Below are 18,338 nucleotides of genomic sequence, written 5' to 3' on the forward strand. Positions count from 1 at the left end.
CCCCTCCAAAGGAGAGGGCATGGGTGAGAGGAGCAGGGCCCCGGCTCCACTGGAAGTCACAGCTCCTCTTTCATAGGGATGTGAGGAGTGAGACATGGGAAAGGTGGCAGGAGCAGAAAAGGTCCCAATAAAATGTGCAAGCCCCTTCCCCTTGGTTGGGTTGGGGACCCTCTCTGAGGCTGGGAGGACACAGGAGAGGAGCCCTTGACCAGGTTACCACACAGGAGCCTTTATTTCGACCTCTTTGCCATCTTCTTTGATGCCATCTTCTTTGGCAGGTATCTTATTTCCTTATCAAGATGGATGCCCATTAAACCAATATAAATAAACAAAAGAATACCCGCCTGTCTACCCCTTCCCATATTGCCATTCGATTAGATTACATTTTAAGAGCACACAAATGTAATGTTCCTTTCGGATCAAATTAGAAACAGGTGCACTTTTGCATAAGGCAATTAAGTTGCAGACAATATGAAGATTTGCTAAAATGCAGACACTGATGAAAATAAGTAGCCTTTTTATTTGTCATTATTGAGGCAATCTGTTGGCAAAGTGTACGTGTTAACGGTCTGACAGATCTGTGGACTCCAGCAGGCTGCTGTGAACAACTCGGAGCCGTTACGAAAGTAACAGATTTTTTTCCTTAGAAAAGATATGTACATTCTCTTCCCCATCTCCTGGTGCTATTTACAAGGCATGAGATGCCATAAATAGGAATTCCGTGGTTACATAAGGCCCCTCCCTAAAATACAAACTTCATCCAGGCAGAAGACGCATGCTGACAGTTTAACTCTTTCTTCCCTTCTGTAACCCCGTGGACAACAAGATGACCAAAGGAAGCAAGCAGGGCACTGGTCACGGGCCGGGGTCATCGATGGGCCTGCGGCAGTAGGGGCAGCAGGTGTGCTGAAGCACCAGCAGCTCATAGTCCTCCGAGTGGAACATCTGAGGAGAGACAGCCAACAGCCCTGCGCCTGGGGCCTGACAAGCTGCCCCAAAGGGAGGGAGGCTTGCCAGAGAGGCAGAGCTAGAAACAAAGGACCTGGCAGCACCTTTGAGGGACCGAAGAGGGAGAGGGGAGGGGGTGCTGAGACCCACTTTTCTGAATGAAGGCCAAAGGCACACCACTCTTGCCCTGTCCTCCTGGATTTGGGGCAGCTGCGGACAGCACAGGTCAGGCGAAGTCCACAATGGGGACAACCCAACCTTTCCCCCTAACTTGGAGCCATGGCTATGGCCCTGCAGAACTCACTTGTGCTACTCCCCCCAGAGGCTCGGCCTCCCTAGAGGGACACATGGGAAATGCAAAGCGGCAGAGGGAAGCACAGGTGGGCTGCTGGCAGTGGGCATGGTACCTGGAAGCAGGAGGGGCACATGGTGATGGAGGCATCAGGCAGCAGCGAGCGGAAGTACTGCCACTTCAGGGGCGGGGGCCAGCGCTTGATGAGGACGTCCCGTCGGCTCAGGGAGCGCAGCACTGACCGGCTCACCACCACGGGCACCAACTCCAAGCCACCCTGCTGTGGGGTGGGCGGGAGGGACACAGGGTACCGGTGCCCTCACTCAGCCATGGTAACAAGTTTATGTGGACCATGATCCAGGGGTCTTTGGGGGTCACCTGGGAGGACCTCATCACAGTGACAAGCTCCTCCTCATGCCAGCTGCCTTCTCATTGGCACCCGTGGCCTCAGGGTAGCCCTGGCTCCCAACCCCTGGGTCTTGCCCCTCCCTCAGGCAGCCACATCTGGAAGTTCTGGCCAATCCTCCTTGGTCGCAACCGCTAGTTGAAGGACCTGGGACTGCCCTCCCACAGAACACCTCAGCAGCCGACACTCAGAGGGGCACCCTCACCTCAAAGCTCAGCTTTGCCGTGAAGGGGTCATCTCCCATGGAGTCCATGGTCTCATCCAGTCGCAGAGTCTGGGAATCTGGAAGGGTCTGGTCAAGGATGGAACTTGAGGCCAAGCAGGGAACAGGCCCCATCCTCCACTTGATGTGTTAAGACTCACAAGAGCTCAGCCTATGGGTTTCCAGGTAGAGGAACAGAGGGGACACGGGCCAGGAAAGAGCTGACAACAGTGCACAGGCTGGGGAGTGGGGAAAGGAGTTCTGCTGGGCCTCTGCTGCCTTCAACCACCACCCCACACAGGCCATGGCTTCTGTGGGTCGGCAAGCAGAGGCCTGTGAGCCACTGCAAGTGGGAGAGAAATGATGGTCCCCACTGGAAAGCGTGGCCAGCAGACCCAGCATTCCTGGAGAAACACTCAGTAGTCCCCATGGAGTCTGCAGTAGTCAAGACAGCCTGAGGTCACACTTCACAGAACAGAAGGGGTAAGAGCTCCAGTAGACCCTGAGGCCAAATCAGGCCAGCTTGGAGGCCCCCAGAAGGTACCCCCTCTGTGGAGGAACTGATGTGACAGAGACAGGCCCAGGGCGAATAGACACACCAGTCGCTACCTGGCCTGAACATCTGACGGTGCCTGTAGTCAGCCCATGGGGTAGACCTGAGTTTCGTCTCCCTTCCCTTCATCAGCAAATGGCTCCCTGCATTCCCCTCTAACCCCTGCTCCTCACAGTGTGGACAGCGGCATCGCAGCCCCTGGTGCTACGGAGGTCCCAGGTGATAGCGCGCACATGCACGTGAGACGGCCCCTCCCTGTTCAGCCGCAGGCTTTAGTCTAAGGGTAGAATCTGGCCTGGACAATTACCACTGTCCCTGCTGGCCAGAGGGATAAGCTGAGGTGTGCCTGATGGTTTTGCTGAGAAGAGTGAATTGCTTTGGGGAGCTGCGAGACGGATGGGATGTGAGGTGTGTTTAGGGGGTGGGCGTGGCAGTGCTGCCCAAGAATGGAGCCACCCCACGGATAGCAGAGCCCAGAAAACTGGAGACTGCCCAGACGCATACAGCGAGCCCCGGATCCATGGGCTTCCGCCACGAGGCTTTACACGCTTTTGCTTGTCTAGCCTCTCTGAGTCATGGTTTCTGTCACTTACAAATAAAAGTGACCTGACCAGGAGAGAGGACCACCAATATGGACATCACACACTGTGTCGGCCACTTAGAAGCTATGTATGGCCAGCGCTTTTTAGGAGGCGGGGCAGGTAGCAAGACCCTCACAGGATAAGGCACGGGGCAGACCAACAAACCACTTGCCTTTTCTGAGTCTGCAGACCCTGGCCAGCTCTCTGCCCATCCCTGGCCCCCACCCTGCCACCACGTGGGCCTCTGTAATCTCTCTGGGGCCACAGGACAAGGCTCAGCAGTGGCTGTCATCCCCCCAGGCCTGGCCCTTCTGCCTGTCACCTTCGCCCCAGGCCCAGGGCACAGGATACCACTGCTCCTGATTTCTTGCCATTTGTTCTCCCGCTTGGGCCTTGGTGCCTCCAGGTCAATGAGGGAGACGGCCTCCTCGTCAGTGATGCCCTCCTCCAGGTAGAACTCCACCAGGTGCAGCACCTCTGGAGGGCAAGGGCACAGAAAGAGGGCTGAGGAGGCTGGTGGCAGGCTGGGGTGGGGGAGAAGGTGGAGTTCTTTCGCCACTGGCAGGCTTCTGCCCTCTGCCTATGCAACCTGTGCTCAGCTACCAGCAAGGGGCTGGGCCCTGAATGCCCACCCCAGCCTCCCAGTCTAAGTGCACGGCGACAGCCTCTACTCCTGGGGCACTTCATTACACAAAGCCCTGCACCAGGTTCCTAGAAATCGGTGCCAAAAGTGACTCGGTGTCATGCAGGGTGAGTGCCACATTGTCCCCAATAAACAAACAAGGCCACTCAGAGGCCTTTGGGCTTGTCTAACATCTTGTGGCCAGTAAGCAGTGCAGTAAGCCAGTCGTCCCCAGCCGCCTGGTCCCTGTGCATGGCCACAAGAACTCACCGTAAGAAGAGGCAGAGAAGACAAAGGGCTGGCGGCAGTTCACGCACACATTGCCCAGATTGTTGAGCAGCGGGTTGTTGGTGGAGCAGCGGTAGCACAAGGGCACCAGCTCCTACAAAACACACGCACCACAGCCTGCCCAAGGGCCACACCAGGAGCAGACACATGTCCTCTTCTCCCTCCTCCCCCTGGGAAGAGGAAAAGCCACCTGGGAGGGCCTGGGCCCAGCCCGGAAAACCGCATTGTCCCTGCTGGCCAAAAGGACAAGCTGAGGTGTGCCCTGGGATTATGCTGTGGTGAAGTCAGACAAAAGCCTATAGAAATATCCGAAGCCCTGTCACCTGGGCCCACTGCCTGAGATGCTGCCTTCACAGGCAGGGCTCTGTTGTCCTGGCAGCAACAATAACCACTGCCACCAATTACCAGCCACTTACCATGCTGCAGCCACTGTGCTGGCTCATTTATCCTCACTACTATTTGTATGAAAGGTATTACACGGATCCCCATTTGTTAAGAGAGAGAAATTGAGGCTCAGAAAGATTGAGACATAGCTAGGAAATGGAGCTAGGATTCGAATGCAGGTCTGTTGACTGATGCCAACTCCCTGCTCTGAGCTTAGAAGAGGGGCTGTAAAAAAGAGCGGCTGGCGAGGCTGAGGGAAAGCAGGCTGGGGCACAGAAGCCGGCTGCAGATACTGCAGGGAGGATTTACTGGAGAGCCAATACCTGCTTCCAGAAAGCGGGGAGGGCAGGGGCTCCTAGATGAGGGCCAGCCCCACAACCAGGCCCAAGGTGCAGGGGGAGTTGCCTGGGCACAGAGGTGCCTGGCCATGGAGGTGTGGCTAGGACACAGGGGCAGCCAGATTCCGGGCTGGGGACTAGGGCGGTATGAGAACAGAGAGGAGAGGGAGAGGGAGAGCAAGAGGAGTTGGCAAGCCAAGGATTGGGCAGGGGTGGAGGGCGTGGAGCCTTGAAGAGTGGCATCCATCTTTCAAACAGAACCCATGCCAGGCAAGAAATCTTCAGATGTCCCAAGAAGAAAGAAGGAGGAGCTCCCCTTTCGAGGGGCCACATCCTCACCTCACTGTCGTGGAAGGGCTTGGAGCGGATGGTCAGGCTGCCCAGCTCAATGGACTTCTGGAACCTGGCAGGGATCTGCAGGCCCTGCAGCTTGTCGTAGGCGTGCCGGGCCAGCTTGTAGGCACCCAGGGCCCTGCTCTGCTTGGCCAGAGTGAAAAGCGTATTCCTGCCATCAACAGAGTTAAGGACAGCAGAGGCCACCCCAGGCCCAAGAGCTGACACTGCCTGCCCCTGGAGTGAGCCTCATACTGGAATGCAGCTTGTGCTCGTGCTAGGAGGGCACAGGAAGGAGCCTGAAGAATTGTTTGCGCGTTTGTGAGATGGAAATGTATTTCTCAGCTAGCAAGGCCTAGGGATTTTTCCAGAGACAAAGACAGTGCAGTTTCCATTAATATTTTAACTTTGTTTAGGTTCTCTGGGCCAGCTGATGGTTCATTTTGGACCAGGCCAGAATGGCTCTTCTTGCTTTACTGAGCCTACCAGCCAGGCCCTAAAATACCTGGCACACGTGCCCTCTGCTCTAGCCTTGCCAGGTGGGGCCTGGTCCCAGACTGGGGAGCCACCCTCAGGTCCAGCTCACAGAGGCCACTGGGTGTGCAGCGCTCTGCCTGCCTGCACTTCAAGGGCCTTCTGGGTGATTTCTGGGCAGTAGCCTCACCTGTTCTCTGGGGCCCCCTCTGAGGTCCTTGGCCTGAGGTTCTGATGTCAGGTCACATCAGCTTCTGCCCTGCCCTGCTTGGCTGACCCTGCACTGTGGCCCCTCCACCTGCAGCAGCTCTGTGGAGGTGAGTTTTCTTTTCTGTCTCTACTGTGACTCCCAAGAGTCAGGGACTGTGTCGTGTCCCGTTTCCAGGTCTTCACTGGAAGACACAGGGTGAGGCTTGGGGAAGGGGTTCAATCAAATTCTGCTAACTTGAATAGAACTTGCTGGAAAGGTTGGGTGTAGGTACTGAGGCCCTGCAGGTATGGCCGGGATCTCTTGTTTGGGGTCATATGGAGTGGGCTGTCAGCAGGGGTCTGAGTCACTGAAGATGCCTCCTGCCTTGGGGGATGTTTTCCCTGAAATGTAAATGATGGGCCTGGAATCCTTTAGGGAGGCCAATTCAAACCACCAGCAGGTCAGGGCTCTCTCCTGGGAGGGGGTTTTCCTTATAGAAAAAAGGTAGGGGCTCGGTGCCTGCAGCTCAGAAGCTAGGGCGCCAGCCACATACACTGAGGGTGGCAGGTTCAAACCTGGCCCAGGCCAGCTAAACAACAATGACAACTACAACAAAAAATACTTGGGTGTTGTGGCAGCTGCCTGTAGTCCCAGCTACTTGGGAGGCTGAGGCAAGAGAATCGCTTAAGCCGAGGAGTTTGAGGTTACTGTGAGTTATGATGCCACCGCACTCTACTGAGGGAGACATAGTGAGACTCTGTCTCCAATAAAAAAAAGAAGGCAGGGCTAGGGCTGGAAAGAGGCTGAGAGGATAGTGAGATTTAGATGACAGGGATAATTATATCTTTTATGACTTTCAAAAGATCTCCAAGACTGTGGTCATTTCTCTTCAGCCCCTTCTCTGCTTTCTGCCCCTCAGTGGACCTCAATCGGGCTGCGCCCAGCCCTTCCCACACCCCACGCTCACTTTGCTTCCACCTCTGTGCCTTTCCGCATGCTGATCCTCCCCAGGAACAACCCCTTCTACCACCTTCCCTGGCTACCTCAGCCTGCAAGATGGACATTACCTTCTCCAGGCAGTCTTCCCTGCCCAGGGCCCTACCTTATTCCACCGTCGGACACAGCACACATCCACTGAACCAGGCCCTGACTTGTCACCTCCCTCATGAGATGGCAGCTTTGTTACCTGGTGGAGCAAGGCAGGTGGAGTGTATACCTTCCCACTCCCCAACCTGTGGAAGTGCCCCAGATTCCAAGCCTGAAGGCTGGGTACTTCCTCCATTTTGATTAAAGCTTCAACTGTGGATTCTGGAAGGGCTTGGGACAGTGTTGGCCAGAGACCCATTGCTGGGCTCAGCCCAGAGAGCCCTGAAAACTAATCTTCTCTTGGCACCGGCCCCTTGGCCCCCTGGCTGAGCTTCTTCTACAGTAGAACAGCAGTGGGGGGCAAGCTTGCTCTCTTCCCTGAGGGCTACTGGAGAAAGGGAAGTTCTGCCAGGAAAGTGCTCTGGAAAGATCTTCTAGGGGCCATTAGACAAGAGGGGTAGGACAGAGGGTGGGGGTGAGAGAAAGGATACACTTTAGAGATGCCCAAGGGGGTATCCTTGGTCAGGCTGTGCAGCAGGAACCTGGAGATGTTGAAAAGGGTTTCAGGAAGATGGAAACTGAACGGCTCCTCCTGCAGTGAGAGAACAGCACACAGGGACTGAATTCAACCAGCCGCTGCTGGGCCAGGCCAGCATTATTACCACCAATAGTTCTGAGTTACTCCAACAAAAGGGTGGCTTTGTTTATTGAGCACCTACTGTGTGGCACTATCTTGTGTGGTTTTGTGGCATGCATTTTTTGTTGTTAGAGACAGGGTATCACTCTGTCACTCAGGCTGGAGTACAGTGTTGTCATCATATTTCATTGTAACTGCAAACTTCTGGGCTCAAGTGATCTTCCTGCCTTAGCTTCCCGAGTACCTGAGTCTACACACATGTGCTGTCACACCCAGCCACCCAGCTTGTGACAGCATTTTTATCCTCACTGTACTGATAAGGAAATTGATACCCAGAGATGATTTGTCCACATCATTGGCTAAAATACAGCAGAGCTAGGATTCAAACCCATATTTGATTCCAAAGCCCAAGAATGCCTTTCTCCCAAGCATCTGGGGTAGGTAATTATTCCATTTTCCTGAGCCTCCAATTAGATCTAAAAGAGAAGACCTATTATGCAATTTAGGACATGGCCACTGACATAAACTGATACAAACCTGTCTTTAAAAGGAGCCATTTGACCCTTCCAGCATAAAATTACATGCCTGATCTTTGCTATGCAACACAGCCTGACCGATGTACCACCATAAACACACACACACACACACACATACGTGGGGTCCCTGAAATGGTGATCCCTGTTTCCCTGACACCTGGCACAGGCCCTGACAGGAGGCACTCAGCACACATCAGTGAAATTAATTGGTCTTCTGTACCTAGAGGCTGCCAGAAAAGCTCAGCCCAGCAGACTAAAGGGAATTTCCTATTAGGAGGAAATTGTTTTGTTTTTCTGTTTTTTTTTTTTTTTATGAGACAGAGTCTCACTATGTTGCCCTTGGTAGAGTGCTGTGACATCATAGCTCATAGCAACCTCAAACTCTTGGGCTTAAGTGATTTTCTTGCCTCAGCCTTCCAAGTAGTTGGGACTACAGGTGCCTGCCACAATACCCGGCTATTTTTTTTGGTTGCTGTTGTCATTGTTGTTTAGCAGGCCCCGGCTGGGTTTGAATCCGCCAGCCACGGTGCATGTGGCCGGAGCCTTACCCACTGTGCTGTGGGCACCGAACCTGTTTTTTTTTTGAGACAGAATCACCCTTTGTCACTCCTGGTAGAATGCCGTCATAGCTCACAGCAACCTCAAACTCTTGGGCTCAAGCGATTCTCTTGCCTCAGCCTCCCAAGTAGCTGGGACTACAGATGCCTGCCACAACACTCAGCTACTTTTAGAGACGAGGTCTCCCTCTAGCTCAGGCTCAGCTCGAACTCATGAGCTTAGGTGATCCGCCTGCCTCGGCCTCCCAGAGTGCTAAGTTTACAGGCGTGAGCTCAGCCTAGAATACCCTGTTTTCAAGGAGTCTGGCATACTGTAGGCAAACTGAGACAGTAGATTTTCTAATAAAGCTTTAGATGATGAGGATTAAAGCAGGCCAGCCACCCCTTGTGAGCACTTCCATGGTACTAAATGGACATTTCCTGAAGGATCTTTCTTCAAGGCCCTGTCATCACTGAGCCTCCAGGCCTTAGTCCCTAATGGTCTAATTCCTTTGCTCTATACTACTTTGGCTCAGAGCTCGGCACTTTCTCTTTAGTCCCCATATTTCTATAGCCTCTGTTATCTCCAAGCACTCAAGAAAACATGAAACTGGATCCCCTTCAGTGTACGAACTGGGATGAAGCCTGCCTCTGGTCCTATTGCACTAGGTGTGGAAGCTGGGAAATATTCAGAGAGAATAGGAGTGTGTGTGTGTTAGGGTGGGGGGCGTTCTTAGGATCAGCACCTCCCCTCTGGGAAAAATGCCACTGTGCATCCCAGGCAGGAGTCAGTACTTTCCTCTCCAGTCTTCCGTGCTGCTCTGCCAGGCCTTGAGGCTGAACCCAGCTACACTCATGTCCAGGCCTTGCATAGCCTGTGACCTCTGCTGGGAATGCCCTTCCTCCTCCTCTTCCCTTGTACCATCCTTCCGGTCTCCCTCCTCTCGGCTTAGAGGCCACCTCCTCACACACCTCTGAGCTTTCTCCCTGACGGACTGTCCTGTTTGCTAGACTGTGAGTTCCTCTGGGTGGGGACAATGTCAACTTCACCATTGTCCCCAGGCCTCATCACAGGGACTGTCAGTGTCACAGCAGGCATTTGCTGAATGAAGGAATGGGCCAACAAAGAAGACCTCAGCTGCCAGAGAGAGGAGCCCAGCCTTGTGCCCCAGGTGTGGGGAGGACGAGGAGCAGGCAGAGAGCTCAGGGGATGGTGTTGAGAGTAGGACTCCATGGGGACTCAGGCAAATAGACCGAGCTGGACGCTGACTTCCAAGCGGAAGTTGAGTCTGCACTCCATTTGAGGTGGAGTCTCCCCAGGTGAAAACCTTATTAGACATGAGGAGCTTTTAGGGAAAGCAAACACTAAAAAGGCAGATGAGGTCCTCTGTGACCAAGGACACTGCTGTGGGAACAGAAGCAGCACAGGGCTGACGGCAGGCCTAGCAGAGCCTATCAAAGCAGCATTTTTTTCCAGACTTTCCCAGGAGGTAAAAAATGTGCCAGAGGTCAACATAGATTAGGAGGAAAGTGCCCAGAGAGGAAGGCAGAGAGGAAGGCAGGGTCTTTGAGAGGTCAAAGAACTGTGAGACGCTCAGCCTTTGGGAGCAGGCCATGGAAAGCTGGTGTGAAGCCTCTACCTGGGATACTTACCCGGGGTTGTACTGTGCTGGGCACTCTTCCAAACACTTTTCCAATATTAATTTATTAATTATTAATTCTCACCACAATTCCATCAAGTGGGTACTGTTATTATTATTATTTGCATTTCATACAGAAGGAAACAGAGTCACAGAGAAGATAAATGACTTGTCCAAGGTCACACGATGCAGCTGAGATGTGAGGTCTCAAGAGTTCACCTTTTAAACCATATCCCAGCTCACTTTCTCTAAGATGGGACAGGCAGGGAACAGCTAAGAGCACAGGTTCTGGAGCCAGCCTGTTGGGATTCAGGCACTGCTCTGCTACCTATGAGCTGTGAGCCCTCTGTCTAGTACCTCAGTCTCTTTATCTGTCAGATGGGGATGATCACACTCATGGTGTGGTGGAAAGGATGAAATGAGTAGATACAAAAAAACCTGCAGTACATTGCGCGGTCTGTGGTCAGTGATCAATATAGCATATGACTATTGATATCTTCCCAGCTTATCAGCACAGGATAAGCTCACACCATAGGTGCTTAATCAACATTTGCTGAGTGATTGAGGAGACAAACAGGATGAAGAGGCTATTGACAACCTGTCACCTGTTCCCCACTGCCACCAGAAAGATTTAAAAAGGCTTCCTCAAAGGAATCAGGGAGTGATTAAAAAGGAGAATTATTTGGGTCTCTGGAGACAAACAAACCCTTTTGTTTTATAAAGAAGGAAACTAAAGGCCAGAAAGAGAACAAAAATTGCCCAGGAGCATACAGAATAACCTTGGCTTTCACCCTTCTAGAGGAGAGGGCCCCCTGGAAGTCCCATCCCTCTTGTCTAGAGTTTACTCAAGTCATCAAAGCATGAATCAAGCAACTAGAAAGACCTACCCCACTCTGGATTGTAATTCAGAAGCCCACAGCTTGCTGCATGTCAGAAAAGTAACTGGTCAAGGAAAAGGCAACTTGTTCTCCCCAAAGGAGACTAGGATTGCTCAGCACTAGTCATGCCCAGTGAGTCACCCAGGCACCTTACCGTGTACCGCTGAATGGCGTGGTAGCCATGGTACAGTTCAGCCAAGTGCTGGAAGTGGTGGAACTTGCCAAGCATTACATCCTTCTGGCCAGGATCTGGTGTGCAGGGGATGTGGGGCAAGAGAGGTGGAGACATGTCAAACAGTATCTGCGGCTGCCACCGGCCACAGGAGGAAGGGCCAGCTGGCAGCACTGTTGCCAGTGCCAGTTCTCCTGCAACGCAGGGGCTACGCCAAGAGAAGGGCAAAAGGCACAGCAGTGGTAAAGTCTCAACCGGGCAGAGCACGTGGCCAGGAAGGGTCTGAGAACATTTTTTTCAGGCTCTTCCTGATCTTACACTAGACCTTCCCAGGTCACTGCACTGGGGAAGCATCAGCTGTGAGGAGACACCCAGACATGCCAGAAGATCCTAGCAGGGCAAGGGTAAGCAGATACCCATTTTATTCACACTCACCTTGTGCCTTTTCCCTCTGTCACTCCTTTGTTTTTTTGGCCAGGGTCAGGTTGGAACCTGCCATCTGCGGTATATGGGGCCAGCACCCTACTCCTTGAGCCACAGGCACCTCCCCTCTGTCCCTATCAGAAGCACAAACCTCTGGCCACAACAGAAAAATGCCACCTTACACCTGGGCTTTACAGTTTTCAAACCAGAAGCCTGGCTCCATAAGGCTGCCAGTACCATTATGAAGGAAGCAGGACAGGGGTACCCCCATGGAGCCCAAGAAGGACTGCGACTTGCTGCAAGTCACCTTGTGGTCTCCATCCCAGTGTTCCCCCCACTCCTACACGGGCCTTGTCCAGTGAAGAACATCTCCCTGTCCCTTCTGCCTCTAGAACTCCCTCAATGCATCATGGGAAGTCTTGTGAAAGAAAGCAACATTCAAACTGTTTTTTTGTCCAAGCTGAGTGAGAATCTGGAGTGTTATTGTAAAGACATCTCTTGCTCATCTTTTCATTTAATTAAATTTTTTTAAACCAAGGCTCATCCAGGTCCAGCTATGGGGTCCCCATAGCAGGAGAGAGATACATTCTGAATTAGCGACACAGGGCTGGACCTCCCAACCATAACCCCAGGACAGCCTTCATACCATTCTTATGCTTATGGGCAAACTGGAAAAAGATGACACAACAGATTATGCCACTGCAAGACAGGCTTATGGACAATACATCCAATAAACAAGCCGAGGGCTTTAATTAAAACGTCCCAGCTCTTTTGATGTTTATCTTGGTGCCAGAGCGGGGTTGGGGAAAACAGCGGCCTGGCTGATGTCTACTTACCTTGAGCTATATCAAGGCACTGCATGGACAGCATCCAGTAATAATAGGCAGCGTCATTGAACCTGCTCTCCACCACAGCGTTGTGTGTGAGCTGCTCCAACACCCTGACTGCTTCTCCCTGCCGCCCGGCCTTGTGGAATGCTGGGTAGGGGGCACAAAAGTACATGCAATTTAGGGAGGGAGACAGGAAACAGGATAGAATTCCGTGGGGCTTGTAAGAGGCTGCTTTGGAAGTAGGACACTTCTCAGAGCATCTGCAGCACTTCGTTGCTGGGATGCCGCCTCTCAGGCCGAAGGCTATAAATAATGGAGGCTATGTCCTGAAAAAGTACCATGAGATATACTTCTTTTTGGCTAGGAAAAGCAACCAACTTTGGGAAGGCATGGCAGGGGCTAAATTCCATAATGAAGTCTACAGATGAAACCCCTTCATCTCCATTGAGTTTTGTTGCCCCCTCCTCCATTCTAGGGCAAAGTGCTATGTATGACTCCTGAGGTGACGCTAACAGGATTTGACACTTTATCAGGCTTGGAGATTTACAAAGCACTTTTGTTACTAATTACCTCTTTGGATCCTCACAATAGACTTATGAAGAAGAAAATATTATCCCTTTTTAAAACAAGCGATGAAATGGGCTTTGCAAGAAAGGTAAAGCATCATACCCACGGTGACAGAAGTGATCCCAGCTCAACTGGGTGAGTGCTTTTTGATGACAACCTTGAAAGATCTGGCTTGATTCTCAAAACCAAATATTTGTGAAAGCAAGTAAAAAAATTTCTCAATTGTCTCTTCATCTATTTAACAGAAATCTCCTGAGTACTCACTACATGGCCAGCCCCTTCAGGTGTTGGGGCTGCTAGTGAAGCACTTGTGGCTGTGACATTTGTTCATATGTGGGCACTCAGATAATCCAAATCCTCTGCTTTCAGCAAAGGAAAAGGTCTGGCCTTTGTTTGATTCTCATCTCCAATCTCTTGTCTGAGTACCAAGTTACTATGGCAATGTATTCTTGGAAGGGCAGACACAGACAGATGGATAGGTTGATGTGTTTTGCCCAAACATGCAGATACTTCAGCAACTGGGTGCTCTGGAAATGTTGAAGCAGTAGAGAACACACTGTCCTTCAATGGGGGATTTTAGCTGAGGAGCTCCAACAGGGAGACATTTGTTCTGCAATGTGTCCTGTGGTGGCAACTGTTACCATATAGAAGTGTAAATGAGATGCTATGGAATATGACACACCCAACTTCAATTAGAAGACTCCCTAAACAGGCAGTAAAAACAGAAGAATTAGGTTCCCCAGTTGGACAGATCCTGACCAGTTCTGGCTCTGCTGCCTGCTAGATCTGTGACTTTACACAGCACATTTGGCCTCTTTGTCTCTGCAGGGCTGTTGGCAAGATTTAAGGTTATGTAGGTTAAGTGCCCAGCCAGTGCCTGACACAGACAGAGCAATTTTTGAAATTATGATTAACATTATCTGTTAAAGCTCCTACCTGGGCTCAGCGCCCATAGCTCAGTGGTTAGGGTGCCGGCCACATACACCAAGGATGGCAGGTTTGAACCTGGCCCAGCCTGCTAAACAACAATGACAACTATAACAAAAAACAGCCAGGCGTTGTGGCAGGCGCCTGTAGTCCCAGCTACTTGGGAGGCTGAGGCAAAAGAATCACATTTGAAGTTGCCCAGGAGTTTGAAGTTGCTGTGAGCTGTGAGGCCACGGCACTCTATGGAGAGTGACATAGTGAAACTCTGTCTCAAAAAGAAAAGCTCCTACCTGCTTTGGCTCCTACTTCAGGTGCTGACAGACCTCAAGTGCAGCCCATTTTACCCATGGAAATGCTGAGGAGTGGTGGTCACCTCATTTATTAGAGCCAGAACAGAAGCTGAGTTTCTATTCTCACTTCACTCTGTGGCAGTCTTTGCTTTTTTCCTCTCTGTACCCCTTGCTCCAATTACCTCTCTCCCACTTCTTAGCTATGGGACTTCAGGCAAACAACCCTCAGTTCTCTCATCTGAGAAATGGGAATAATAATAATGGTACCTCTACCATAGGACTGATGTGAGGATTAAACTGGAAGATTCACCCGAGTACATATCATTTGGCCCAGTCACCACAGAGGCTCCAAGAGCAGACAGCACCTCCTAAGGTCCTGGCTTTTCACTAGTCCAAAGTCTTTTACCACCAAATACATCACATTCCCAAGATGAAGTCACCTATCTTGGGACCTACAGATGGGAGGGGCGTGGCAGCCTTCCTGAAGTGTGTGTCTTGGCAGTGTCTCCCTCCCCCTTCTGCAAGGTGGCAGTTTGCGCAGCCTACCTTTCTGGGCTTCCTCAAAGCGATCATTCTCTGCTAGCCACTGAGCATAGGGCACGTAGATATCAACCTTAAACTCAGGATGCTTCTCACCCAAAGCAAAGGCCTAGAGGAGCAAACACAGTCTTAATAAAGCAGCCCCTGAAGCCCCCATAAAAACATGGCACTTGGCTGAATCCATTAGGGATGTCATATTTTGCCAACCTGACAACTCAGAGGGGGAGAGCGCCTCCCCCCTCACTACCCCCAGAAATGCAAAAACAAATCAGCTCTTTGAAAACAAAAGGCAATTAACAGCAATATGCAAGTGACTGGATTCAATAACAACACAGTCTGTTTCTGGACCACAGAAGAGGCACAGAATCGGAAACATTTTATTTTGAGGGTTTGCGTGGGCTCCTGTAGCGCTGCAAACAGATTTCTTTTAATTGCAGGCGACACCTAAGGAAACAAAATTGACATTATCGTCATCACTGCTTATTAGCTGTCAAAGATGACTGCCGGCTTGGTGTTCTACGGGACCCAGTGCTGCTTCACCAAAGTCCTAGAACCACCTGTCAAGGACAGGGGAACCAGAAACAAGCCATGGAAGAAAGTTTGCCTGGTGCACAGCTAGGACTCAGTGCTTCTAAAATGCTCTAATTTATGCTGCTTGAGAAATTTACCTTGAGAAGCCATTTTTGATTCTGTCCCTGGCCCCACCTTTTCTCATCAGTGACCTTGTCACCATACCAAATGGAGCCCCTCAGAGGGCAACAAGAGGCAGACAACTGTTACCCAGAAAAGGTCCTGCTATCACTCTGCAAAATAGACCACAATGGGTGGGTGGGGCATGGTGAGGATCATGGGTGTGGTCCCTAATTCTCAGAGAATGGATGTCTCCCTGGGAGCCAGGGAGCTGGAAGGTGGGCGCTTAGCCATGGAGGGGCCGCATCAGCGCTTCTATAGGCGGCAGGCTGGCCATCTTTCCCACTGGCCTGGCTGACTTTTTTCCCTGCCCACCACACTAGAGAAGCCCAGGTTGGGGTAGGGGCCCAAAATGGAGGGGAAAAGCTGGCCCCCAGCTGGCTCTCACAGTCTGTATCTGGGAAGCAGAGATGGCATTTTCTGCTAGAATGCTACCCAGCAGGTTTTATATGTCACACAGGTGCACCTTCACATAGAGATGGATCTGAGCCTGTGGTGCTGGACAGAGGCAGCTCAGGCCAACAGCAGGTGCTAGAGCTGTCACTTCGACATTCACATCCCTGATGACTATTACAGGGCTGGCAAAGAGCAGGCAGTCAATAAAGATTTTCTGACTGACTGAATGAATGAATGAACAAATGGAAAGCTAGTACGGAAAGGCCCTCCTAGATACCCTGTCTCACAGATTTGAAGTTAAGTCTCCTGACTTCCAAAGTTCATCCTATCATCAGGGCAGCTTCTCTCCATTCAAACCCTAAACGTCCTCTCTACTTACCTACCTGTTTCTCAGGGCTCAGGTGGGACCCCCCCGCCAGCCCACAAGGCACCTTCTCCTCACCTCATCCCAGCGCTGAGTCTCCACGTGCAGCTGCACCAAGGACTTCAGGTCTCCCATCTTTAGGTAGGTCTCGGCAGCATAGCCAGGGTTATCCAGCTTCTTGAAGTAGCTAGCACACAACAGCAGAGGCTCCCGCTCAGCCTTGTCCAGCCTGCGGGCAATGTCGATCAACCTGGAGAGGGAGGAGCGGCGGGAGGAGAGGGACCACTGTGAAGTGCCTGATGAAAGGAAGTAGTGGTGGGGATTCAGGGCTTCTCAAGGACAGGCTCTATGTCCATTTATTTTGCTGTCCCCCCCCCACACCCAGTGCTAATACAGAGCCATGGCCCCTGGAAGATGCTGGATGGGTGGTTATTAAATGAGTGAGTACATATTCCAGGAACACTGCCAGGGACAAGGAGAGGTCGGCTCCAAAGGATATTGCTGGCCACCTCATATATCTTTCACAGGTATATGAAAGGTATTTACTTATCTATTTACAGCAGGGTCTGGGGATAGAAATAAATGTTTACTTATCTCCTACCAGGTACCAAGACGGTGCCATGAGTTTTCCCATGTGTGATCTCACTGAATCTTCACCACCCTAAAGGTGGGTACAATTATTCCCATTTTATAGGTGAGAAGACCGAAGTCTAGGGGAAAGGTGAAGCAAGCAGCCCAACGCCACAGCCAGGAAGTTGCAGAGTACTCTTTCTAACACCATTTCAGTAATTCTCACAGAAAGTGTGAGAATTCTTCAATGACTGGCCCTCTATAGGAAGAGGCATGTGTGGGGCCTGCGCTGAGCTCTAGAAAAAAGGCCTGCAGGAAGTCTTGATTATGTCCTCTTTCTGGCCAAGGTGGTAACCACAGCGAGGAGCCACAGGGACCAGCTGGCTCACCACTTCTTGTCCCTGGTGACCAGCCTCCCACTGCTCATGGGGACAAGCGGGCTAGATGGAACGTGCTTGTTCTGTCTGGTCAGGCTGGAGTCTAGAGCGACACCAGCTCTCCCAGGAGAAGGGATTCTGGGCAGCCTGCTCTTTGTGAGAAAGGAAGGGGAAGCAGCTGTAGCAGATCCCTGCCTCGGAGTCAGAGAAGCACAGGGAGGCCTGTCAGTCTACATGGGGAATAATAATGTCAACTAAAAATAAGACTGCTCAGCAGAGAAGGATGCATTTTTAGGGAAAGGTGGCACAGGCAGCCCCTTGGAGCCTTAGGAACATCTCACCCATCATACCAAATGTTTCTGGAGGAGAGGCACCTTTAACAGCTAGACCTGGAAAAGGGATGGATCATGCTAATGTCTCTTTCTTGAACTAGTTAAGTCTCCCCAGGGTAACCTGATACATTGCACTTACAGATGAAAGTGACACTTGAAAAACCAGAGGAATGAACAAGAACATATCTTGGGGGAAAGACTCTCTATTCAATAAATGGTGTTGGGAGAACTGGATGTCTACATGTAAAAGACTGAAACTGGACCCACACCTTTCCCCACTCACAAAAATTGATTCAAGATGGATAAAGGACTTAAATTTAAGGCATGAAACAATAAAAATCCTCAAGGAAAGCATAGGAAAAACCCTGGAAGATATTGGCCTGGGGAAAGACTTCATGAAGAAGACTGCCATGGCAATTGCAACAACAACAAAAATAAACAAATGGGACTTCATTAAACTGAAAAGCTTCTGTACAGCTAAGGAGACAATAACCAAAGCAAAGAGACAACCTACACAATGGGAAAGGATATTTGCATATTTTCAATCAGACAAAAGCTTGATAACTAGGATCTATAGAGAACTCAAATTAATCCACAGGAAAAAAGCCAACAATCCCATATATCAATGGGCAAGAGACATGAATAGAACCTTCTCTAAAGATGACAGACGAATGCCTAACAAACACATGAAAAAATGTTCATCATCTCTATATATTAGAGAAATGCAAATCAAAACAACCCTGAGATATCATCTAACCCCAGTGAGAATGGCCCACATCACAAAATCTCAAAACTGAAGCTGCTGGCGTGGATGTGGAGAGAAGGGAACACTTTTACACTGCTGGTGGGACTGCAAGTATGGAGAAACCTCAAAGCACTCAAGCTAGACCTCCCATTTGATCCTGCAATCCCATTACTGGCCATCTACCCAGAAGG

General features: G+C 51.0%; 1 protein-coding gene across 7 annotated transcripts in view; it reads right to left on the reverse strand.

Moving 5' to 3' along the window:
• Window positions 1-218: 218 nt before the first annotated feature.
• Window positions 219-18,338, reverse strand: part of IFT122 (intraflagellar transport 122) — a 93,959-nt gene continuing 75,839 nt past the window's right edge. For 2 of the 7 annotated variants that reach the window (XM_053599163.1, XM_053599165.1), the window contains 11 exons: window positions 16,202-16,373; window positions 14,680-14,782; window positions 12,356-12,496; window positions 11,079-11,173; window positions 7,189-7,289; window positions 4,954-5,119; window positions 3,875-3,986; window positions 3,334-3,459; window positions 1,852-1,928; window positions 1,356-1,520; window positions 219-945 (listed from right to left, as the gene is read on the reverse strand). In XM_053599163.1, coding sequence (XP_053455138.1) covers window positions 856-945; window positions 1,356-1,520; window positions 1,852-1,928; window positions 3,334-3,459; window positions 3,875-3,986; window positions 4,954-5,119; window positions 7,189-7,289; window positions 11,079-11,173; window positions 12,356-12,496; window positions 14,680-14,782; window positions 16,202-16,373 — 1,348 coding nt within the window. In that variant the 3' untranslated portion in view covers window positions 219-855. Of the gene's footprint in view, window positions 946-1,355; window positions 1,521-1,851; window positions 3,460-3,874; window positions 3,987-4,953; window positions 5,120-7,188; window positions 7,290-11,078; window positions 11,174-12,355; window positions 12,497-14,679; window positions 14,783-16,201; window positions 16,374-18,338 lie in introns of those variants that run through there. The other 5 variants (XR_008381581.1, XR_008381584.1, XM_053599164.1 and 2 more) reach the window with 4 other exon arrangements.

The sequence above is a fragment of the Nycticebus coucang genome, chromosome 8 (genome assembly GCF_027406575.1).
Source record: "Nycticebus coucang isolate mNycCou1 chromosome 8, mNycCou1.pri, whole genome shotgun sequence".
NCBI classification, from domain to species: Eukaryota; Metazoa; Chordata; class Mammalia; order Primates; family Lorisidae; genus Nycticebus; species Nycticebus coucang.